Source organism: Sphaeramia orbicularis, chromosome 5, assembly GCF_902148855.1.
Source record: "Sphaeramia orbicularis chromosome 5, fSphaOr1.1, whole genome shotgun sequence".
Lineage (NCBI taxonomy): Eukaryota > Metazoa > Chordata > Actinopteri > Kurtiformes > Apogonidae > Sphaeramia > Sphaeramia orbicularis.
The window spans coordinates 28079368-28105928 of record NC_043961.1 but is presented as its reverse complement, the minus strand read 5'-3'; the positions used below and the strand labels follow the sequence as shown (position 1 = coordinate 28105928).

The 26561-nt window shown below is 37.2% G+C and overlaps 1 protein-coding gene across 3 annotated transcripts in view; it reads left to right on the top strand.

Moving 5' to 3' along the window:
* Positions 1 to 4643: 4643 nt before the first annotated feature.
* LOC115420135 (RNA-binding motif, single-stranded-interacting protein 2-like) overlaps positions 4644 to 26561 on the top strand; it is a 40491-nt gene continuing 18573 nt past the window's right edge. For 2 of the 3 annotated variants that reach the window (XM_030135372.1, XM_030135371.1), the window contains exons 1-2: positions 4644 to 4789; positions 23505 to 23671. In XM_030135372.1, the coding sequence (XP_029991232.1) occupies positions 4718 to 4789; positions 23505 to 23671 (239 nt within the window). In that variant the 5' untranslated portion in view covers positions 4644 to 4717. The remainder of the gene's footprint in view (positions 4790 to 23504; positions 23672 to 26561) is intronic. The other variant, XM_030135373.1, reaches the window with a different exon arrangement.

Here is a 26561-nt window from a genome sequence, read left to right as displayed (position 1 = left end):
TGCTCAATATAATACTATTCACTTGATTTTAAAGTTGAAATTATTATATTCATTTGGCTAGTTATGTTATAGTATATAGAGTGATCTGCACGTGTCTGCGCAACCTCTAAATATTAATTAATTTGCATAAAATTTGGAGTGAAGTAATTTGGCCAGATATGGAACCAAATGCAGGGTTCTAATCCAGAGAATCTGAAAAAAAAATTTTTTGGACCACCCTAACACACACACACACACTCATTCCTGTTACCCAATGTTCATTCCTGTTACTAAATAACTTTTTCTAAAAAATAAAGATAAACCACCGGATTTTTTAAATTATGTGTGGTCCACTCTTTGTCCAAGTATTTAATGAATTGCATCATAAAAATTTTGATAAATTTGAGGTTTGTGTCGCCTTTAAAATGAAAAAATGACTTTGCAGTTTTAAGAAAACTACAACTTGCATGCATATATAGTGATTTTTTAGTCACAAATATTAATTATTTTAACATGTAACCAACCATTTCTTTAAAATAAACACTTTGTTAAGAGGAAAAAAAAGGAATTAGTTGACAAGCTTTTAAGTGTGCGTTTTGAATGTCACATGAATTTTGGTAACAGGACTGAGAAAAATGCAATAATGTTCCGCAATGTTAAAAACCTTGTAAAAAATGAAATAAAGTTGCCTGAGATGGACCAATACACATTTTGAATAGTCAAATATGTGTGTCATTAGATTCAGTGTTGAAAAAAGATAAAAAATTAAGTTTAATTTGAGAGTTATAACAAGCAAATGGCACCCATTCGGTGGAATGGCCCCTTTACAATCCTAGAACTGCTTTTGTTTTTCCCATGACTTCTAAATGAATTTTTCTCTACATTTAACTTTTCCCAAGGGATTCACCAACATTTTCCTCTACATTTTGTATTTTTCAGTGAAAAGCCCATACAGTTATTAGAACAACTGACATATTTAATCACATATAAGATAAGATAAGATAAGATAAGATAAGATAAGATAAGATAAGATAAGATAAGATAAGATAAGATAAGATAAGATAAGAGTGAAACAGGACACATAAGAGTATTTGCTACTTGTATTTGCCTACTTGATCTGTACATACATATTATTTAAATAATTACAAAGTAATTCATCCACAATACCCATAAAACTTTTTTTAGTGACTTCTAAATGACTTGTTCTCTGCATTTAACTTTTTCCAAGGCATTCATCACCATTTTTAGAACATTTTCCTTTTCATTTCAAATGTCCTTTTTTGTTTGTTTTTCATCTGCTCTTTTCCATAATTACATATATACATTTTTGCACTAAAACAAAGAGACACATTTGAAGTGGTTATTATCTACGGCCTATTATGCTATTATTTTACTACTCAGGCCTGTTAAGGATCACATTGGGCAGTTTGTGGCCCCAGGAGCTAAAATGAGTTTGACACCCCTACTTTAACCCTTTTAGATTCCAGAAGTATTTTTCTTTTTCTAGTCACTTCCACATGAATTTTTCCTCTACATTGAACTTTTCCATCATCATTTTTCTAACATTTTCCTTTGTATTTTAAATGTCCTTTTTAGTTAGTTTGGTTTTTGACTGCTCATCTTTGCCATTATTTTACTTTTTGCACTAAAACAAAGAGACACATTTGGAGTGGTCATTATTTATGGCCTATTATGCTATTATTTTACTGCTCTGGCCTGTTTAGGATCACATTGGGCTGTATGTGGCCCCTGAACTAAAACGAGTTTGACACCCCTACTTTAACCCTTTAAGATCCTGGAAGTATTTTTCTTTTATTAGCCACTTCCACATGGATATTAAGCTTTTTCATCACCATTTTTCTAACATTTTCCTTTGCATTTTAATCAATAAAGACCCAGTGCTACTTTTGTGGCAGTTCGCAAATGATGTTTTTTTCTATAGCTTTCACCTTTCTTAAGTGATTTATCACCATTTATTACATATTATTCTCTTTTTTTTTGTGCTTTTTGAGTGAAAATCATGTATTTTCCTGTATTCAATTTACTGATCATGTAGATGTTCATAAAAGCTCAGAATAAAGTTGAGGTTATTGTATAAAAAACAGAGAAAAGTGAAGAAAAGATGACTTTTGCAGCAAAAATATCAAAACCAAGTGTCTCCGTCCACTGTCATGGACTGTCATCCAACTCTATGGGTTTTACTGGTGAATCAATGTAATAGAAGATGACAGTGTTTCCATGTTCACTATGGAGCCTCTGAACGTCCAAATGGGTCATATCTGATAATCATGAAAAGATGACAAACTGTATTTTACACCAATTATTTACATGTATTGATAGGATTAACGGTTCAGAAGTTATTAACCCATAAAGACCCAGTGCTACTTCTGTGGCAGTTCCCAAATTAATTTTTCCTCTATCTTTAACCTTTCTTAAGTGATTTATCACCAGTTATCATAATATTATCCTCTGTATTTTCCATTCTTTTCAGTGAAAATCAGGTGTTTTTCCACATTTAATTCACTGGTCATGAAGAGGTTCATAAAAGCTCAGAGTACATTCAAAGGCTATATCAGAAACAGAGAAAACTGAAGAAAAAGTTTTTTTTTTTTTGAGCAAAGATACCAGTAACTGAATGCAAAAACAAGTGCCTCCATCCACTGTCATTGATCCAACTCCATGGGTTTTATTGGTGAATTAATGTTGTAGAAGATGACGGTGTCGCCACGTTCACTACAGAGCCTCTGAACATCCAAATGGGTCATATCTGATGACCATGAAAAGATGACAAACTATATTTTACACCAATTATTTGTATTGACAGGATTATTGTATCAATGGGTATTACACTGTTTAAATTAGTAGATAGTTTTGTTCACCAGTAGCTGGTTGGGTCTTTATGGGTTAAATGTCCTTTTTTCTGTTTGTTTGATTTTTGCTCTTTTTTGTGGACCCCCTGCAGCCTCTGTGGAGGACCTCTGAAGCCTCTCAGGGGCCAGCAGAGGGGGTCCACTGCCCTGCCCTGCCTCAGTCACCAGTGGCTGTTTGGGTCTTGATGGGTTAAATATTTTAGATCAGTAGATTATTGTTGTCATATTCATGGGTTTAATGTTCTTTTTTTTTTTCTTCTTCTTCTTTTTTTGGGGGGACCCCTGCAGCCTCTATGGCGGACCCCTGAAGTCTTCCAGGGGCCAGCAGAGGGGGTCCACTGCCCTGCCCTTCCCTGCCTTGATCACCAGTGGCTATTTGGGTCTTTATGGGTTAAATACTTTAGATCAGTAGATACTTTTGGTCATCTTTATGGGTTAAATATCCTTTTTTTCAGTTAGTTTTTCGCTTTTTTGGGGGACCCCCTGAATCCATCCAGGGGCCAGCAGAGGGGGTCCACTGCCCTGCCCTACCCTGCCTTGGTCACCAGTGGCTGTTTGGGTCTTTATGGGTTAAACATTTTGGATCAGTAGATAATTTTGGTCATCTTTATGGGTTAAATATCCTTTTTTTCAGTTAGTTTTTTTTTGCTTGTTCTGGGGACCCTCTGAATCCACCCAGGGGCCAGCAGAGGGGGTCCCCTGCCCTGCCCTACCCTGCCTTGGTCACCAGTGGCTGTTTGAGTCTTTATGCATTAAATATTTTAGATCAATAGATAACTTTGGTCATCTTATGGGTTAACTGTCCTTTTTTTTTTCAGTTAGTTTTTTGCTCTTTTTGGGGACCCCCTGAAGTCTCCCAGGGGCCAGCAGAGGGTGTCCCCTGCCTTGCCCTTCCCTGCCTTGGTCACCAGTGGCTATTTGGGTCTTTATGGGTTAAATACTTTAGATCAGTAGATAATTTTGGTCATCTTTAGTTTTTTTTTGCTTTTTTTGGGACCACCTGAATCCACACAGGGGCCAGCAGAGGGGGTCCCCTGCCCTGCCCTTCCCTGCCTTGGTCACCAGTGGCTGTTTGAGTCTTTGTGCGTTAAATATTTTTAGATCAGTAGATAATTTTGGTCATCTTTATGGGTTAAATATCCTTTTTTTCAGTTATTTTTTTTCTCTTTTTGGGGACCCCCTGAAATCTCCCAGGGGCCAGCAGAGGGGGTCCCCTGCCTTGCCCTTCCCTGCCTTGGTCACCAGTGGCTGTTTGAGTCTTTGTGCGTTAAATATTTTTAGATCAGTAGATAATTTTGGTCATCTTTATGGGTTAAATATCCTTTTTTTCAGTTATTTTTTTTCTCTTTTTGGGGACCCCCTGAAATCTCCCAGGGGCCAGCAGAGGGGGTCCCCTGCCTTGCCCTTCCCTGCCTTGGTCACCAGTGGCTGTTTGAGTCTTTGTGCGTTAAATATTTTTAGATCAGTAGATAATTTTGGTCATCTTTCTGGGTTAAATATCCTTTTTTTCAGTTATTTTTTTTTTCTCTTTTTGGGGACCCCCTGAATCCACACAGGGGCCAGCAGAGGGGGTCCCCTGCCTTGCCCTTCCCTGCCTTGGTCACCACTGGGTATTTGGGTCTTCATGGGTTAAATGTCGTTTTTTCCAGTTAGTTTTTTGCTCTTTTTGGGGACCCCCTGAAGCCTCCCAGGGGCTGTCAGAGGGGGGCCCCTACCCTGCCCTACCCTACCCAGTCCTGTCCTGTCCTGCCGCAGCAGCAGCACCACTCTCAGTCAAACAGCGGGACTCCAGCTCTCACTTCCCCAGCTGCTGACGTCAGCTGGCAGCCTGGGCTGTGCTCGCCGCTCCGGACATAGCGCCGAGAAAAATGCTGCTCTCCGTACCGCCAAGGGCAGGAATCAACCCATACAACGGTTATAACAGCAGAAACAGCAAAAAGGTAAACGCTTTCGTGCTTTTTCGGTAATTTTCGGCTTGTTCGCCCTGCAGGGCAACACGCCCGTGTGTGTCGCGACAAAACAGGGGCTTGTGACAGTGAGCTGCAGTGTCCTTGAAAAGCGAAACGTACGGAATTTAACTTAGACTTGGAGTGGAAACAGCTTTTGTGAGCAGCCGAGGTCCACGGTGTGTTGAGGTGGGACATTTCTGAGGGGCTCGGTGCTGTCATGTTGGCCGCCGGGGCTTTTATTTGGACTGTTTGTGCGGGGCTTCTACACTGAGGATGTCGCTCACTCATTAGAAAAAGTCAATGGTGGAGAGCAACTTTTATGCGTAACTGTACCGTGTCGGGATAGTGCGTGTGGATGGTGTTTGTGGAAGTGGGGGTGGGTAGGCAGACGGACGCGGGGACTGGACGAACATGTTACCGAATGAAATGTGTGTGTTTCCTCCGTGGGCTCAGTCTGGACACTGGTATCTCCAGTTTAATCAGGTCTTCATTGTCTGCGGTGCCGCGTAAGTTTGCAAAGTTTTTTTCCCCTGTTTCCCATCTGAAAGCGGAATATGCCCCACCCCTCGAAAAATCCCACCAGACCACTGTGAATACATTCCCAGAATTATGAATCGCGCTCTCGTGGTTTTATTCACTGTTGACATTGTGACTTTTGTAACGAATCTGTGACAGGAGGATCCTCTTATGTAAGGTTTTGTTTTCAGTGCAATAATAAGATACAACAAACTGGTTACATGTGTAAACATCCAAAATATGTTATGTTTTTCGGCAGTATTTCACATTTGACTTTTTCCGTCAACTTTGTAGTCACTTTAACACCCACTCAGATGTCCATTTGATCCATCCTGTGTAGATCCTGAAGGTAAAGGCTCTGTTCATCTACAGATGCATTACAGTATAGATTATATATGACTCTGTTTCCTTTCTCTCATTGACAGCCTCTGATCTTCTAATGTCATGTTGAAAGCATATATTGACATATTGTCTTTCTGATCTTGGGCACTGCCTGGCTGCTCATCCTTCCTGATCTGATATCACCACAAACACTTTCTTCTTGTTCTGTTTTTTTGTTTTGTTTTGTTTTTTTGGACATAATCATACATCGGCTAAAATTTACTTAGGGGGTCAAATGAGTGGCCATTTTTGTCCAAAAAAAAAAAAAAAAGTGGGAAGAAATGCATAGAACTGTGTTGAAATAATGCACAGACTACTGATATTATTTGACAGTGGAAGCTCTAGGACATGTATGTGAAAACTTAGCTGGTGGACAGACGTGACATTACCCATGATGATCTGGTCAGTACCAGTACTTTATTAGTAATAAACTTATATACTTACCATGGCTAATTCTCCTCTTATTCATAAATGTTAGTATTGTGGGTCTAAAACAATAACAGCTTAACAAAAACACAAAATGTGGCAGTGGACGGATGTGACATGGTTGTTACAGATCCCATCATACTGATGCTCGACAGCCATGTCACCGTTTCCAGACATGATCCCTGTGGTAAAACTAGGATCATAATTATTTATTGTATAGTTTATCATCATACTAAAAAGTAAATAACAATATAAAATTGTGATTTCTTTATAAAAATGATTATTAGAAAACTGTTGATTTAAAAAGTGATGTGTGACATTCTTAATGTATGTATTGGCGTAACATAAGCAGGATGGATCAGCACCATACTCCATATTGGAACCTGTAAAAATAAAACATGTGATATGTAGTATATAATCTTGTAAGAAAAACTGGGAAACTAAAAGAATAGAATATTTTCAGGTAAATTCAATTAAAATATAACTTGGCCATTTATGACATGAAAATATAACATTAATTGTGATGAAATTGGACATTTTTGACCTGAAAACATAGTTCATATGACCATCAACATTTTGCAACAGAACTGAAATCCTGTAAATTTGTATAACTTGCATTTACCAACACAAAGTTCCTTTGGGGATTCACTTATATTGATTTCTTATGCACAAAGACATAAATAAGACCTCTAAGCAAATTTTAGCCGACATATCATTGTATGGACTGATTTATTCTCTTTTGTTCAGCTGTTTACCAGACCATTTGAAAAAAACAGTTCCATCCTCTCATCTATTACAAAAATATTCTGTCACTTTTCAACTGAATGTCGATACCCTTTTGTAATAATATGTGTAATGTTTTTATTGTAAAATATGTACATAATGCACACATTTTTCTTTTTCACTGTCATATTAATCAAACTGTACCCATAATCCCCAATTTCACACTGCATTGTCTCTTTTAATATAACTGTCCCTACTCATTACTCATTCGTGTTTGACATTTCAGTTAAAGATGGCTGACTTCAGCAGGAAAAAATGTGTCTTTCTGTTGTTCAGTGCTCATAATGAAGCATTTAAATGTAGTAGCATTGGCATTGATACGCTGAATATACAATAAGCTTACTGCAGAGCTATGATCATTAGTTGAGATGTGAAATTCAGTCCATTATTTGATTCATCAATTAGTTGATCGAAGGAAATTTAATCAGCAACAGTTTCTTTCAATCAAAAATGAAAGACTTGCATGTTATCACATTTTTGTGCTTGGATGATGTGATACAAGGACACTGAAAACTAACTTAGATTTAGATACATTAATGAATTGAGCAATTTGACTACATCCAATGGAAATATAGACATTTTTGTCTTTTTTTTTTTCCAATAATAGAAATAAATGTTAGTTGCAGCCTGAATATATTGGTAAAATCTTTGTGTGGGTTTGAGTTAACATAGTCTATGATCAGATTGGAAACTATCATCCATATTGTGTTATGAGCATTGTGATACCATATTATATTTACAGATTATGACAAAACATGTAATTGTTAAACATGGGGTGGATGATCTGACCAAAGGAGGTACAATCACAAATCATAATCTGATATACAGTTTTGTCATCTATTATAAAATGTAAGGGAGCTGCAACCAAACTATATGTTTTACTCTAGTTTCCCCTGGTTTCTAGATGTTTCGGTTGTATGTTGGCTTTATACTGTTGTTGTCTGACTAGAAATGCATTTTGCATCATTTTTGACCGACTCTATTACACTATGGGATAATATCTAGATGAACTAAACACGAGTCCATATTTTCCTGTCCATGCAGCTACTGTGTTTCCATTAATTACACAGACTACGGCCTAATTTGTCCCACCGGAGTTTCATAATTAATGAAAAATGTTTTTACATTCAAACATAAATTTAAAGCCTTGGTGTAAATCAGACTCACTGCATGTTGGATTTCAGAAGCCAGACTTGCAACTGACAGATTTTACAATAATTTTTCATTATTATTTTGTCGGCAGCAAAACAGCACATTACACAAACTCCTCAAATTAGTGTGGACTAAAATTGAGCACTTAAGCGCGAACAGATGCTAAACTTTCACTATAATTAGACTGAAATAAGCGCACTAGTCTAGCAAGCTAAGCTAGTGGTACTATTACAAGGCCATGTATAAGTGCAAACCTATGTGCAACACACTCTGTAAACTCTCTATACTCTAATTACACACGTACATGGTCCATTTAAAGAATCTGTATGATGCTTCTAAAAATTTGATCATTCACTACACTGAGATTGATTACGATAGAAGATCATGAGTTCGCCCAGCCCTGTGAGAAAAGTGTAAAGAAACGGAAAGCTATTTCCTCAGTTGTTTTGGTTCAAAGTTCTTTTCTTTTGTGGAGCTGAAGTTCACAGCGGGGTCAAGTTCCTCTGCTGTGATTCTTAATATTTCATCCTGTTCTGTCATCACTCCTGTCTTATTCTATCTCTTGCTGTTTCTGCCATTCCCAAGTGTCACAAGTACGCAAAATAGAAGCCTGTACGCAAAATAAACACACAGAAGAGTGAGAAAAACGCTCTTTGTGTGTGTTTGGTGATTACTGAGCCAGACGACTTAAAGGTGTTTGGTTTCTGTTGTGCTTAAATCCAGCTGCTCCTCCCCTGACTCAGCAGCTCATTTCCTCCCTCAAATAAATAGAATTAATGTTCTCAAATCAAATTTGGTCCGTTTCCGTGTAAAGGTTCCTGCATGGAAAAATAACAGGAGGCGGCTTGTCACTTCTCAAGGTATCATGCGTCTCACTCAGGGCCTCATCGAGTGGCTTGTTTTTGTACTTGTCAATCAGATTCTTGTTCTCGTCTTGGCGGGAGCCTGTTTCCGCAAATGTCAACTTTCTGCTCTGGATGTTTCATCGCACACTGTCTTTGATCAAAGCACAAGTATAGAGACAAAAATACAAAAAAGGCATTAATCAGTTAAAGTGCAAAATGGAAGCACAGTGTGTAAAGAAGCAGAATAACAACCAAAGTAAAAGGTGTTATTGTAGTTTAATGGACATGATCAGGTTTTCCTTGATAACAGTGAACCTACAGTTTCATTTTAGAATGTTTTCCTTAATGTTATGGGTGATAATGTTATTTTAATCATCATACATGACAGCAGTGAACTTTTAGCTTCAAAAAAAGATGTTACATAAGAAGCTGAGATACTCCTCATACTTTTAACAAATGAAAATGAATTCACATAAAGGTTTAAATGAAAGAAATTCATCACATTTTTATCGCAATAACCTCAATCCCATGGTTATAATTTGTTTTGTAAAGTGCTCTTTTTATTTCTCATTAGTACAAACTTGAAATGTGTTTGTTTTTGTCACTCAGAACAGTTTATTGACCAACCAGTAATTATTAAAGTGCTTAGTTTTAGCTTTTTGTTGTGAAGTATGTTATTTGTTAATAATGAGGAAAAGTGAAAGTGCAGTATCTCAAAAGTTGGCTTATTATCATAAACAACTTTATTAACAAATGGAAATGCTTCATGTAACTCCAGTTCCACAGAGGAGTGGCTTCAGTTAAACATGGTTTGCTTTGGTTTGCTTCCATCTTTCATAAAAACATAATTATTTTATTGAATCCATATGCTGATTTATTATCTATTAACTATATGCAGTATATCTGTTGTAAACTAACGGCTGTTTCTGCACACATCTATGACACTGTTCATATCATTTCCCTCATGCTCTTATGCCTCTAATGTTCGGTACAGGATTCTATTATGAACTATTCTGGAGTAGTGAGCTACATTTCTATATAATTACACTAGGAGTCTATCCACGTTTTGCAGCTTCTTGCTAGTACGGGGATTCAAGCGGTAAATTTGCTTTTTTGGTGATTTCTTTCTTTTTTTAAATCTAAAACTACCAATCACTTTCATCCACAAGTGCAGAAGTTGGTCAAATGATCTAAAACTGTAATTTTTTTTGTCTCTCAGAATTGTGACTTTAGTTAATATTTGTGGCATTTAGTGTTTGGTTTTCTTGAGTCATAAAAACATCATTATTTTATTGAATCAATATGCTTAACTATCATCAAGTAACTAAATGTGATGTTTTTGCTAAAAGCTAGCAGTTGTTACTGCACATACGTACAGATGGGACTGTTCGTACCATTTCACTAATCTTCTTATGCTTCCAATGTACAGTGTATGATTCTGTTATCTATACTGTTTGTAGTGTTAATGTGCCACTGGACACTAATAGTTTAACTAACAGTTTTACAGTATCTTGCTGGTACATAAACTGCAGTCATATTTGCATAGTGATTCAAGTGTTAAATGACCTTTTTTTTTTTTTTTTTTTTTTTTTTTTTAACATTTTTTGTTTAGTTACAGACTGAATCTACAAATAATTTTGTTGCATATGTGAATAAGTTGGTCAAGTAGTGTAGACATTAACTATTTTTTGTCATTGTTTTACCTATTGTTAGATAATACAAAATCCACTTTTTTTGTAAAGAAGAAAAATGTCACATTTATTGCCAATTTTTTTTTTTTTTTTGTGTTTAGGGCAAATTCAGGTCTCAGGAGTACCTCAGGAAGCCAGCTTGACTTGGCTAAACTTTAGAATCTGAGTGTGTACAAAATATAAAGGTGATAGGTGCCAATTGTGGAGTTTGCTGCATATTTATGTAGAAGTCACCTGGGTCTGTGAGTAGTTTTGCTTGGTGCTATAACCTAACCTGGAAGGCAGGCGTCTGACTAATGGACATTGTACAAAAAAAACACAGATGACGTACACTTTCCCATGAATACTCAGACACAAGTGGCCCATTTCTGCAATAAAGTCAAAAGTGAGTGGCATTTTTTGCTGGCATGTGACTTTTAGTATTTATTTTTATCTCAAAAGAAGACCATGTCATTTTTTTTTGTCTGTTTATGTAACTGTAGGATTACACTAAAATAACTGCACCGATTTTCATTCAACTTGGTGGAAGGGTGGGGAATGAGCAAAAGAAAAGCCCATTACATTTGGGGGCTGATCCAACCAAAAACAAGAATATGTTTTTATGTAGAAATGACTGCATGAATATTAATAAGAAGCAGTGGCAACAAGCTGGACGCCATCATGACCTGAACTCCTCTTTTCTGATTATTTAAAATAAAGGATGTTAGAATTAAATGACAGAACCATCTCTTGGTCTCTTGATGGAGGTGTATGTTTATTGAATGCTTCTCCTGTATGTTAAAATTTTTTGTGTTACATGTAAAATATCAATGTGTTTATGAATAGTTTGACCTATTTTAATTACCCAGACCTTGAATAACTTCACTGTAGGTCCCCTTATTCCAGAATGAAATAACTGGTAGTGGTATTGACACAAAAAAAAAAAAAAAATAATAATAGCACTCCAAGATGGACAGAAGCAGAAGGGGAAATATTAGTCTGTTTTATATGTTCAGTCTGATTTTGTGTGGATCAGTAGGGTTTAATCTTAGACTGTGATCAATCGTCATTTTTCACATGATTTTATTCTCAGAGGGTCATACACATCATAACACTAAAAATAAAGTACTACACTGCAAATTATTTGGTTCTTGCCTAGATAAAAGAAACTTAGATTTAGAAGTGTTAGATAATTTATCTTGTTTTAAGAGTTAATTTCTTATTTTAAGTTTTCATACATCTGTAGACAAGCTTATTTCTAGATCTTAATCTTAATTCAAGAAATCTTGTCATGTGAAATTGTCTTGCTGTATGTACAGATATTTCATCGTGTTTTGAGTACCTTTTTCTCAGATTTATTGTTTTTATCTTGTTTTTAGACACCCCTTTTTTGCAGTGTATCAAAAATATTTTTGTTAGTATAGCCTGTTAATAATAATAATTCTGGTATTTTCCAAAGTGCTGAATGTAGTATTAGCACTCTACAACATTGCAGAATTAATGTTGCTAGCATAGGTCACGAGGTTAGTGAGTCTGTTTGTAGCAATACATTAAAGTCTGTCAGCATTCAAGTATTTACTTTTCATTTACATTAACTTGCAGAGAGTTTGTGTAGAATGTTGTTGCTGCTGCTGTTGAAGAAATATTAATGAATTTCCTTAAGTTTATTTGCGTCTGAACTCAGTGAGGCGGATTTACACAGGTTTTAGAGTTATGATAGTAAATAAATGGTTTTGATTCATTATACTTTTACTACTTGTGAGCTTGTGTTCATTTCATATAGAAATGATAGATATTGTAATAATTTTGGTTCAAAAAGATGCAACAATTGAGTTTCTAGTCAGACAACAACAGCACAAAGTCATCGCATAGCTGAAGCCTCCAAATACTAGAGGAAAACTTTGGTTTTGTTGTAACTCACATATATTTTCCAGGAGGTGAGAAAATTATTAATCAGGTTGTGGATTGTGATTTTTCCTCAAAAGATCATCATATGATTTTTTCACACAGGCCTTTCTAAAAGTGTTAAAAATGTAATTTCCCCTTTAAGCCACTGTTTGTCTTATCTCATTGTTATTATTTGTGCCAAATGTCAGATGTCAAGAGTCCATCAATTCACTACAAAAGTAGATCAGACTGTTAGTGATTTTATCTGTTTTATTCAGAAGTGACATTTTAACTTTGCAAAAATGAAAGCAGACTAAACTTTCAGTGTGATTGATTGCAGTATCATATATAAGTTTCAAGTCTCAGCAATGATATTTTCATGACAAAACTCAAGTTTAAAAAAGACAGGTAGAACATTAAGCTCCAGAAAACTTCTATTATCACCCTCATTGTCTTTCAAATGACAATGTATAATACTAACAGAAGTAATTTCAAATGTTAATGTTCAACCTCATTTGTTAATTATGCATAATTAAAATGAAACATTCCTTGACTTAGAATGACTTCAGTATGTTTCTGTAGCATGTCGTACAACTGCAACTTTCTCAAAAGCTGTTGTGATGTGAAAATACGGTGCCAGAATACATACATTTGTGATATGACATATGCACTGGGTCTGGTGCAAATTATCGAAGTTGCCGTGTTCCAAGAATCACCTACTCCGTGAAGACATAATGAAGTCTAACAGTTACAGTCATGACAGTGTTGTCCTTCATTTGTTTAAAGTGTCTTTTGCTAACTATAAGGGTACTTTTGTGTTTGTGGTGCTCAGGTAACGTTATGCCCTGGAGATGCTTGACTCCAGGCCAAAGGTGGATAAAGTGCAGGGTTTTTCCTGATTCGATTTGTTGAAGGTTGTACAATCCTGATCATCTGTACTGCCCATATTTTAGGTGTTTTAATAGTTTTACGATTCATGTTTAAACATTATTGCAACCAGTTTTATTGTTACTTTATTTTTTTATTTAAGGATCCCCATTTGTCTCTACCAAAGCAAAGACTATCCATCCTGGGGTCCATTCACAATATTAAAGTATTACAATTTTTACATTTACAAACCACATAGACAGAAAAAAACCAAACACAAAACATTGAACTAACACTCCCACAAGTAAGAAAAATCTGGGAATATATGACACACTGTGATCACAGATTTACTGATTTTCTGGTTATTTTTATGCCTACACTTTAGACAGACAGCAACATTTGTTGGAGGTCTTGAGGGAAAAAAGGGGATCAGTATGGTAAACCCTTTGGCAGCCTAAAAGAAACTTCAAAAGCCTCTTTTCTACACCAGTGAAGTAATATTTCTATTTAGTACAAATTTACAGTGCCACCACAACCGTGTAATGGAGCAACTGCAGTTGCAAAAAATGTGTGTGTGTAATGCTTTTCAACAAATGGTGATTTCCAAGAGACCCCCATGGGCATTTTGATGAGAGCTGGAAGTAGCACAAAATCTGATGGAGGTGGCCTCCTCATCGTTCTTTATGCTAGAGAAAACGTGCAGCATTTTCTTAAGCCATAGTTAGTGTATTTTAGATTGTGGAAACACTATTGTAGGGGATTGGTTTATTATAAGACTTTCATCAGGAGGCAAACTGAACGCATTGTAACTTCTCTCTCTCAAGAAAGAATGTACAATGTGTATCATCACTCTTGAAATCCAAGAGAAGAGATACACATTGTAACTGCCTGTTTGTGGTATAATTACATCATAATTAAATGTCAGCATCGTGAGAATACTAGGTGGAACAAAGGATGTCATTGGTCAAACGTATTGTTCCACAGTCTGAAATCTGCTGTAATCAAAGTGAATCATTTTTTCCCCTGTGCAAATTTTCAGCTGTGGAGTACAAACACTGATAAGAACCCACAGAACCAGTTTCCAATGAAAGTACACTCTTAGTGTAAAATGCTTTTAATCCACCCAAACCTAGACAATGGTTAATTTTGATTTGGTAAATAGCGAAGTAATGTATAAGTAAAATTAATAAGTGATGAATAATGAGTAACTTCCTGACGGTAACTGTGATTCTGAGTCTTATGAGTAGACATTCCACATGTATGCTGCGTCAGTCTGAATCATACATTAGATAAAGTTAAATAATGACCTGGTTTGATGGCTATAGTGGAAATGTATTGAAGATGCATCTGTTTAAATGCATGATATTAACATTTCTAAAACATCAGATGATGGCTGCCTTTGTCTACCTTTTTCCCATTGTATATTAAACCAGCTGTTCTGTTGCTCTGACTGTCCTCCCTGAACTCTCCTGTTCATTCACCTTTGTCCATCTGGCTCTCTGCCACATATATGTTTATCTCTGTCTCTTTGTTTAATGTGTCAGATATTTTGGATTGGTCCTCGCCTTTTCAGCCAAGGTGAACAGGTAGAGAGGAAGACGGTGTCCTTGGAGAAAGCACAGCTGTCAGAAATCTGATGCCATGTGCTGCAGTGATGCCAGACACTCAGTGTGCCTCACATTTTGTTAGATCTGTAGCTGAGCTTTGGGCCAGGGTTTGTAGGTATCTGTTTCCAAGCTCCCCAGCCACCTGACCCGGCTTGAAAGCACTGCATGTGCAATTGCAGTGTGCATGTGCATTAAAGTGTGATCAACAACATTAGGAGACAGAGAGTATGAAGATTAATGGGTGCTCAGCATAGCTTATAAAAAAAGACAAAAGGAAGGGGAGGGTTGCAGACAGATCGGAAGGAGGTTTCAGGAACAGGTCTGGACGTGCGTTTGGTGTCCCTGTCACCTGGTTGGAATGCAGACCTCCTCATTCAGATGGCAGTGTGATAAGATCAGGAGCAGACGCAGAGGATTTCCTGCCTTCTGCCATACAGAAACACACTGCTTTGCCAGACACGCAAACCTTTTGAATATAGTTCTGGACGGCATGGCCAAAAACTGGTCTCATGTTATTTGGGTTGTGCCTAATTCTACTGTTAGCAGTAGCATACCTATGATATATTGCCATTTTTGATTGCTATCAGCTAGGGTTGGGCAATCTCAGGATCTTGGGATGTGATCAAGCATAGTTTGACATATAATTTACTCTTAGGAGGAAGTACAGATTATGTTATTAAAAAAATACCTGTTTGTTTTAAATGGCCCCATTAACATTACTAGCCCAGGTCACTAGGCTAGTGAGTTTATTTCAGTCCATTTATGCAGTTCTTTAGCATCTGTCTGTACTAGCAGACCACACTTACAAGTTTGTATGAAATATTGTTTCACTGCCACTGAAGAAATAACGACAAAGTATTAGCACAAGTCTGTCAGCTGCAGGTCTGAACTCTGACAAGCATTGAGTCTGATACACAGATGTTTGAGACTTATGTTAGAGTGTAAAACATTTCTGATACATTATAAAACCCTGGTGAGACAAATTAGGCCATGGTCTAGGCAAACAGCAGCTGTTACAGACATACAGAAAAATGTGCACTAGTGTTTACTTCATCTGGATATGGTAAATGTTGGAATTACATCAGACTAAAATAATGCCAAAATGCTGTTTCTTGTCAAATAAGAACAAAAATCCATGCTATACACCCTAAGCCTCCATAAACCAGAGAAAACCTGTAGTTTGTGTCTCAATGATCTTTTGGTCACATTGTCCCAACATAGTAAGGGGTTTGCTTGGTCAGAAAATGATTCGATGTGTGTTATAATCAGTATGTCTGAAGCACTTATTAACTGTATAAAGATGGATGTCATAAGAACACTTAACATTTGATGCCAAAAGATCTCAATATCTCCCTGGTGGCCAGTTGCAATATACGTTATAAATCTGGGCCAGTCATGTTGTTCAGTGACACATCAGTCAAATACAAACTGGAAGTGCATGTCAAATTATTATTTTTTTCTCATTGGTGATTTCTGCAGTTTTTTTTTTTTTAATCCTTCTGCTCTTCACTATAAAAAGTGTTTTAATAACTATTTTCTGCAAAATAAAATGACATTTACGTGTGGATGAGGGACTCCAATGTAGGGGAAAAATATGCATTCATTTATTCATCTTCTGAATTGCTTTATCCTCAAGAGGGTCCTAGGGGTTCTGGAGCCTATCCCAGCTGTGTTTTGGGTGAAGCCACATATTGCCAGTTCACTGTGGGACTGATAAATATTAGTAATAGATGGAATTAATTAGTGAAAGATGATATATGATTATTAGGAAAAATTATTATTATTATTATTATTATTATTACTAGCGGCATTGTACCCGTGGTGCCATTGTACGATGGTGTGATAAGTAGAAGTTGTCTGCCACCACTATCCATTTGTAAACTATCATTTAATTATGCATTGTGCAGGTAATAATTTGAGCCAGCATGCGAGGCATGAAGGGAAGAGCGTGCATTTGTTTGGCCTGTCAAGCATAATGAAATTCATACAGTGGTAGTGAACTGCAGCCTTCACATTGTAGCATGGTCTGGTAGCAGTAGAAATTTTATGAACGACAGCATAACCACCAGTGTTGAGCAAATTACTTTGAAAAAGTAATTAGTTATACTTATTACTTTTCCAAAAAAGTAATCAAATTAGTAACGGAATTACTCCTTCATAAATGTAATTAGTTACCAGGGAAAGTAATTATTGCGTTACTTTTTTGAAAAACCTTCAAATGTATAAAAGGAAACAGATTTTTGAGTGTGTTTCACGGCCCCTTGCATAGAGTAGAACAGCAGACAGGTACCTCATACCATAACTGTGGTGAGGCTGGGGTCCACCAGGGCCCGGCTTTTCTACCACATGCATGCATATCTGCATTTATAGGAAGAAGCTCCTCCAGTTAATCCCACATCTCCAGTTTTTTCAGTCGCTCCTCCTGGGTACAGCAGTAAATTTCTCCAGTCCAGTCAGTCGGACTGTCACTGATGATGATGTCACTGATAAACTGCGCATGTAGCTGCGTTCGAGTGAATGTGGCGTGCTGGGACAACTCAAACTCGGAGATGTCATTAGTCGTTCAGGTGAAGGCATCATGGACAATTCAGACTCATGTGGCACACAGGTGAAGCATGAAGGCAGTGTGGGTAATTTGAATGTAAAAACAGCACATAAACGAACGGCTTACAACGAATCGGTTATCGTTCACTTGAAAGAGCCGTTCAAAAGACTCAACTCGTCTGTGAACGTCACATCTCTTGCGCCTGGCTGAGCGAGCCAGGATGGATAAAATCGGCCAGAATACCTCACAACATTTGAATACGGACATAAAATTGTGCGTAGTAGATAGTCAGGTAATGTTTCTATTCATTTGGCGAGTTTGGCGGCGATGGAGCCTGTGAAGGCAGAGGAAAACCCGTACAAACACCCTCTTGAGCTGCAACATTGATTGGACAAAGTCATGCCGGACAAAGACGCACAGAACGTCCATTATAGTAGGATTATTATTATTATTATTATTATTATTATTATTATTAGTTACAAAATGTCCACAATAGTGCAGATGGGGCAGTAGTCTACTGTTGGAGCTCAGTCTAACATAGGAATGGTCTCTTGTATAGAAATATGAGCCATAGATACAAAGTTGTAACTAAGTAAGTGTGTGTACATTTAGTACGGGTGCCCTCAAGACACTACACACCAGTCTTATAGTGTCATGTTATTTTTATGCCTTTTGCAGCATTACAACTGTTGTTTCAGCGATGTTCTGGTCAATGTGAAATGAGAACTCCATTATTTATGGTCAATTATACCAGTTCTTCCAGTGCAATAACATACATGTCAAACCACACTAACAGACTGTATTACTTATTATTACATCTGTTGAGGAAATTGCACATTTCTGATCAAATGACCCATTTTTGTTGCATGAAAGTGTAGTTTGTGCAAAGTGGCATCTCAGCAGAGTAACTCAATACAAGCTCACAGCGCGTCCTTATCAGCCCAGCTATAAATCAGTGCATTAGCATGGAAGTCGGTCAGCTGCTCAGACAGTTATGACTCTTTCCTGCCCGAGGAGAATACAAGCGCCCCAGTAGGGAGAAGCCAGCCAGTACATGGGAAGGCGGGTAGACCCCCAACGGCCAGGAAATCCATGGAATTCTATGGGTCAAACAGGGGTCAACTGGAGAGGCCCCACAGGGAGAAACACAGATAAAAACAGAGGTGAAGTGTGAGAGAGAGAGGAAGTAGGACTCTAAATAAGGCGTGGGCATCTACGTAAACACTCTAAGCAGACAGATACAGTAGCTAGTCTTAGCCCATTGAAGCGCTCGTATGAAAAAGGCGTCACCTGTGGATTTGATGAGCAGTTAAATTATATGTCAACAGACATAAAATGTTTTGAGGAATTAAAATTTGCAATGAACCCAGTGTTAATTTCCTGCTAACTTCAGAGTGTTTATGTAAGATTACTGATGGGAGGATATAGTTGTATTTATAGTAGTGCACTTAATTTGTATTTTTAGTTAATAAAAAAAATACTTGTTGAAATTTTGAGCAAATCAAAAGTCAAAGGGAACTATAGTGTTGAAATTTGCATCAGAAGTAAAGAATCACAGACGTCAATGATCCCATGTTAACTCTAAAACTGATAAATGTGACATTACAGAGCACATAACAGGAAATGACACCTTTTGAAAAAGCTAATAGAAGCACAAAATGAATACAAGAGTTTCATGAGATGGAAATGATGACAATGATTTATATACTGATCTTTCTATAAGTTGGTCTAATAGATAATGTATTTTCGGGAGTATATTTCCTTTGTACATAGACAAGTATAACCAGGTTATATAGAACATAACACATCATTTGTTATATTCATATTTTACATTTTGAGACAACTGGCTGCTGATTATTTCGTGACTTAATCAGTAAACATAGACACATCTGCAGAACTATGTTCGTGCCCATACAATTATTTTAATAATATTTAAGCACACTGCAGACAGAGCACAGAATAGACTCACAAAAGCAAAAACAGAAAATAGTCCAAATAAATGTTCCTGTAAGTTCAGCAGTTGTTCTTATTTTATTTTAATTGTTGTATTTTATCAGATGTAAAATAAAAACATGATATCAGCATTATACTATATTATCAATCACTTGCCTTACTAGCTAAGTAAGCAACATCAGCTATTGAACAAAAAACAAAAATCACATTAGTTACCCATTAGTAATTATTGTACTCTGTTAAAATTTTGCTATTTTGTAAAAACTTACGTTTTATTGGATATCCACATAAGGCGTTCCTGTATTATAACCAGAAACTATCCACTTAAATATTAAAATAATTTTAGCTCCACTATTTCATTGAATACACCACCTTTTAGATCATTCCCTACTAGGGATGTAACAATACGAAAATTTCATATCACAGTTATTGTGACCAAAATTATCATGATTATCATTATTATCGCGATACTATTGAAATTGTGCTCAAAATGTTCAAAAAGTACTTATACACATGCTGAAATAATTTAACCAAGTTGTATTTTGAAAAATAAATAAATAAATAAAATTGAATAATAGCCACAATGTACTTTCTGTTGGCAGAAACATTAAAATATTAACATGTAAACAATCAAATATACAAATGTGCATTAAAGATGGCACCACTGTTTGACCATTTTCCATATCAAGTTTGAGTTGTTTGAGTTTCTTTTTCAGCGATAGATAGGTAGCACCTGGAGTGCTGCTGCTTCTCCAGGAAATGAGCACTACCATTAATTTTCAAAGTGCGGTAATCAAACACGGTTATCATGATAATTAGAATTTAAACAGTAATACTAACTGTCAGGAATTTTACTGTGGTTTATCGTTATACCAGTAATTGTTACATCCCTATTCCCTACTACTAATACTACTACTTAAAGCATGTCTACCTCATCCATACACTTTGAATAAATAATCTACCCACCTGTTGAACAGGAGCAAAACACCAGATTAGTATTTTTAGTTATATTTTTGTTTTCATTGGCATTTTTGGCTAAAGTAATTGTTAGTTTGGGTGGCACAATGGTGCAATGGTTTGCACAGTCAAACAGCAAGAAGGTCCTGGGTTTGACTTGACATGTTCTGCTTGTGTTCTCCAGGTTCCTCCCACCATCTAAAGACATGTACTCATAGGTTAACTGGTCAATCTAAATTGCCCATAGGTGTGAATGTGAGAGTGAATGGTTTTTCATCTGTAAATGTCAGTCCTGTGATGAACTGCCGACAGGTCCAGGGTGGATCCTACCTTTGCCTGATAAACTCCAGCGTCTCCATGAAAGTTCAGAGTATTAAGTGGTTACAGAGAAAGGATGAATTACTGAATAAATGCTAGTTGTGAAGCATGCCATACTATAATAGTGCACATGTGTATGCTTGTAGGACTGACAACGTTTTTACAAATGTGATGACGATAAGAATGTTGATATCGATAATTATCATGAAGAAAGCCATCATTATATCTGTGAAGTTAAAGAACTGATTTTTGGTTCTAACGAAAGCTGGTTGGTTGGGGTTTTAAATCATTCGTAATTAGCACAATGAAATGGAAACTATGTAGAAAGTCAAACAAGATGGCAGCAACATAAAAGACAAAGTGATAGGCAAAGGATCTATAAGATGTATCAAGACAAAAACAGACTGATACTCTGATTTCATGAGTAGTTTGAAAACAAAGACAAATAATAAAAGATCATTATTTGGTCCGAACCATAATTAAATGATGAAATGCTTTTTCACATCAAAATATACGCACCTAACATTAAGGAAAACAACAACGCATTGGAACTGTTTTGGTTGACAAAGTAAAAAATACATCTTAGATCCTAAAGAGAAAATGTATTTTAGGAATATGATTATTGCAATCTGAAAATATATTGCAGTTTAGTTAACTATCATCATAATGAGTTAAAGGGAGTTTTTACAGCGATGTGTTCTTGGTGCAGTCTTGAGCTTGTCTTGGACTTGGCACTGTTCTGAAGACTGTGTGAATGAGATTATAGGTCTCTGCTGTCCGTTTCTTTCATTCACAAATTAGCTGCCTCTAGAACACATTCAACACATATTACTAACCTGACACATGACAGATAAACTGAGAAAAGACAGGATAGACCAAAAGGAGCAAACCCTCCTTTGACTGAATGGTGCTTTATTTTATACCTCACTACTCTGCAGTCCACCTGAAAATGTCTTTAATTTGTTGTCCACATCTGTGTTTATTGTGGAGTGTATTTACATGGACATGCGTAAATATTCAGGTGATGAAATTAAACAGCGCTCAGACTCTCCTCTTTGTTTTTCTTTGACTTTGGCGTGTCCTCATATAATCCAGTGGGAGCGAACACATGGAAATTTTTCTGGTTTCTTCGACAGCAGAGGAAGACGGGATTATCCTCAGAGAAAGAAGCCTGTTGGGTGAAGCAGCTGCCATGCCGCTGGCAAAAAAAGAGGTCAGAGGCTGTCTGAGGGAAGCACTGTGCCTTATGGATGGCCTCTAATTAGGGGGATTGGTTGATGTTGCTGGTGGTCCTGGTGTGAGCATGTGTTCCTGGTGGGTTTTTCCTAAACACCACTAGTCTGATCAGTGACCTTTTCTTTTGTGCTGAAATTAACCCGTCGTCCGTCCTTTGCCATTGTCCAATCGGTCTCACAAATGAGACACTTCGGCTTAACAGCGCCCTGCTGAGAGGCAGAGTTCAGCTACAAAGCATATTCTTTCATATGCAACCTAAATTAAAACCTTTGGCAGTTAAACGCACATGATCAAAGTTGTTTTCTGTCACTCATTTAGTAGTTCTGATGAGTCTTTTAAGTGTTGCTATTTATTACTGGTGTCTAACTTGAAAAACAGCCAGTGGATCTATTCCTGGAAAGAGAAATCGTCTTTTGTTTTTGAGTTCTTGTCAAGGAAAGCGATAATGAAACCACATGTATCCCAATAAAATATATTGCCTGCTGTGGTTATGCAATCCTTTGTTTGATTTCTCTAAGGACAGCCAAAATCCCATAGCGGGATGATGTACTGGTTGTTGTGCAATAGACTTTCTTTTTCCTAGTGTTGAGTCATTGACTAGTTGACAACAGTACTTTACAACTAGAATTCACTGGCACTAATCCCCACAGATGGATTAAACAAAACACTGAATTAAAATAAATACGTGAATAAAGTTGGAGATTCAGTTGTGGTGGAAACGTTGTCATGTGTAACAGCAGGTAAACATTAGGCTATTACAGATGCAAACCACATGAAAATCTTACAGTATAGTGTCATCTAATAATTAATTACTAGTTGTTATTCATCTCTTGCTTTGTTTTGACAGCGCGACCTTGTATGTCATGTGTGGACTTAATGGAACCCATATTTTTGCCTCCTGCCGTTCAGGATTTTGTCAAGTGTTAACCCTAAGATGCAGTCGGACATAAAATATAAGGAGGAACGAGGCTTCTACAAGTATATGACAGAGAGAAATACAAGCTGGAGCAGATGATGGTGATTTTCAGAGGAATACTTTCTTGTGTCGCTAGAAGTAAAGTGACATAATAAGGTCAATGTTGACGGATGCTCTGTTATTAACCACCCACCATAAGACTAACAAAATGTTGGTCTTCATTCTTATGTTCTAATGTACCCCACCATTTTTTGTGGTTTCCAAAAGTAAAATTGAAGTATCTCAACATGAAAAAGGCATGAGAGGCCCCTTTCCCTTTATGGAGGAGGCAGCCAAGAGGCCCCACATTCCCCTCAGAAAGCAGTATTGGTGTGTGTTGACATGAGGGCTGTATGATATCATTTTTCGCAGCTCCCACATAATCATCTGTCTCATGCAGGATTACTTTCCATCTCTCAACATCTCTAAACACACCTTTCAGTTTCTCACATTAAAATGACAACTAACATCACAGTAGATGCCTAAGATTTACTGATAAAACCATGTACTTCACATCACCAAGTATTCTGGCAGTGATATTCTGCATGTTTGGTGTTTATAGATTAGAAAGAAACCTAATTTTACGTGTTTTTCTTTCTTTATCGCAGCAGTCCTATGTGTCCTCCGGCCACCAGATGGCGCCCCCCAGTCCCAACACCAACAGTAGCAGCAACAGCAGCGGCGGGGGAGGGGAACAGCTGAGTAAAACGAACCTGTATATTCGCGGCCTCCATCCGGGGACCACAGACCAAGATCTGGTCAAACTCTGCCAACCGTGAGTGAACTTTTATCTCATTTGGATGAACCTATGACTATCATGATACTTTTGTCTTTTCTAAGCAGCACACATTGAAATTGGACAGTTAATAGAAGAAGGTGGATACATCTCACCAGCCATGTCCATGTCCTCAGCTTGTTTTTTTTTTGCCATCTGATGGTCAAAAATGGCTCAAAAATTTCACCAAACTGATTATTTTACAGAATTACTATAACTATGTCCATTCACCTTTTAAAAAACACCACATGACTCCATTAAATTTGCCATATTTTGTCACTTTTCGTATCATTTTCTACTGTTTGGGAATTGACTGATGCTGTTGTCATTGCTAGTGTCATCTCACTAAGCCCCTTCATCCTGAGGCTAGAAGGCTAACTTCTACTGGTGTATGTCTAATTCAGTTATTCATGACAAATCTGCCTTGTGTGAGGTTTATTCATAAAGGCGTTTAAAAAGGCGACAGTAATGGATTGCTGTGTTGCGTTGTTCAAAGCCAAAAATTAGTTCTTCTTGTTCATTGGGTTTTCTGTATGTGTAAATAAATGTATATTATTAGGTTTATACAGTACTGGTGATATAAACCCAACACAATAAGACAATTAAATCTTGTAATAATTGTGTAACAGTTAGTTGTAAACAAAAGTGTGATAGTGACAGGTTTATATAGATTTATCCAACAATCATGGTAAAAAATAAAGTTTCAGATAACCTCAATTAGAACCCTGCATTAGGTTTTGGCATTCAAAAGATGATTTCGGAAAAAATTTGGAAGAAAAAGGAGATGTTTTAGAAGTTGCACAAGCTGCTGGAAGTTTCCTGGAAATTGACTAATTTTGCATTTTCAGCATCGCTGAGCTGACCTGCTAAGAGAAGCAGCAGTACTATTAACAATATGAAAATTCAGTTGTCAAGAAAGCAGCCTTAACAGCTTTCGGCCGACATCTTTGGTACTTGAGTGAAGAATTGGTTGGCCTGGCATTCTTGGACTCCAGTGTGACACAAGAACAGAAGCAGCTGATGGTTCACAACATTATGGAAAATGAAAGTTCAGAGGTTCCACTAAAGCACTGTGATGCCCTTAATCAAGCAGATTATGAAGGGAAGCAGATCAGTGATTTTGTCACCACCAGCACGATGCGTTTCTTTGATACTTTGGATCTGCCACAAATATTCTTCAGAATTCCTCCAGAAGACTGGGCTGATGATGAAGACTTTCAGAAGGCTGCTAAAATTGTGCATTCCAGAAAAGTTGTCAGTGATGTTGCTGAAAGAGGGGTGAAGCTTATTCTAGACTTCAACTGTAGCCGAACAAAAAATGAAGATCAGAAACAGTACTCGCTCCAAGTTGTCAAAGAACACAGGAACATTTTTTGTAATTTCAATAAACAGTGGTTGTTGGACTTTCTAAGTAACATTTTTATGCAAGTTGCAGTTTGATTTTGAGAATAAAATTACAAATTATTCTAATATGCCTAATTCATTTGGTTGGTTATGTTATAGTATACAGAGCAATCTTCACGTGTCTTGTGCAACCTCTAAATATTAATTAATTTGCATAAAATTTAGACCGAAGTAATTTGGCCAGATATGGAACCAAATGCAGGGTTCTAATCCAGAGAATCTTAAAAAAAAATTTTTTTGGACCACCCTAAGATTTATCCTTGTTGTTTTGTCACTAAGTACCTGTTTATTATGTAACCACTATGGGAATAACACAGACATTATTCTTTCTGACTTTTTCTGATAGATGTTCCAGTTAATGTTGACTCACAAAAAGAAAGAAAGAAACAGTGTAGTAAAGTCTCATGAGAAGATAAGATCTGTGTTGTCTGGTGCAATTCTCTTCATCTGCTGGACATATGAAATTATATTTTTAAGGCCATAATTTAATGCTCGGAAAAGGGAGCAGCTTAAGGCAGAAGGAGGGACTAGTTTTGTGAATAAAGAGTCCGGGCTGCCACAACAGAAGTCAGCTTGATTAAATCTGTACAAAAAAAGTACAGTGAAATGGTAGAGGCTCAGAGTCAGGAAAAAGACGAGACGGGGGTAAAGAAGGAGTGAAGGGGCCAGAGAAGGGTACAGCAAGTTGCCTCCTCATGTCCTGATCTAACCTTCCAATTTTTGTGAGGCTTAACTGGCTCAGCAGCGGTGAACTTAGATTAGCTACAGCACTAGACAAACACTAAACAGCCTTCATTGTATGTAAGCCTCACAAACAGGCACAAATAAAATCCAGTAATAAAGCACCCAAACTGGTTTTGGCTGCTACAGGTCAGTTCTGTCCTTTTATGTCACACACTGATTTGCAAACAAATATTGAGCCAAGTATCTGTCATTTCCATGGGTCATTTACAGGTTGCCTCCTTTATATCCATTTACCATGACATAAAATACAAACCCACGTCCTCAGTAACACAAAGACCGCAGAGGACAAACTGTATCTAAAAATGTTATTATCAGAGTTTGGATGCACACGTACTGTACATCAGCAACGCCTGAACAATCTGAATGCTGTGGCTGGAATGTGAAACACAGGGACTGGAGAGTAAAAGCAGGAAACTGACAGAGAAGTCATTGTAGAGATGAGGCGAGGGGATGGAGGTTCAAGGGGAGGGTAGGAGGACTACCCTTGAAGAGGAAACTTAAATGAGTGGGAAAAGAGTAGCATGGCCTGCTGGGAAAGAATGTCAGACGCCTGTATATGGGTCAAAGCTGTCTTTTAAGTCCCCGTGGCCCCCACAGTGTTGCGGACTGCTGTTGTGCAGCAGAGGGGCTGAGGTAAGCGGAAGGTCACTCAGTCAGTACCTTCGGACCTTTGAACCCGCCTGGCGTCTCTGTCAGGGAAAACAAGAAACATGGCTTTTGTTTTTCTCTGTCATGGCTGTAA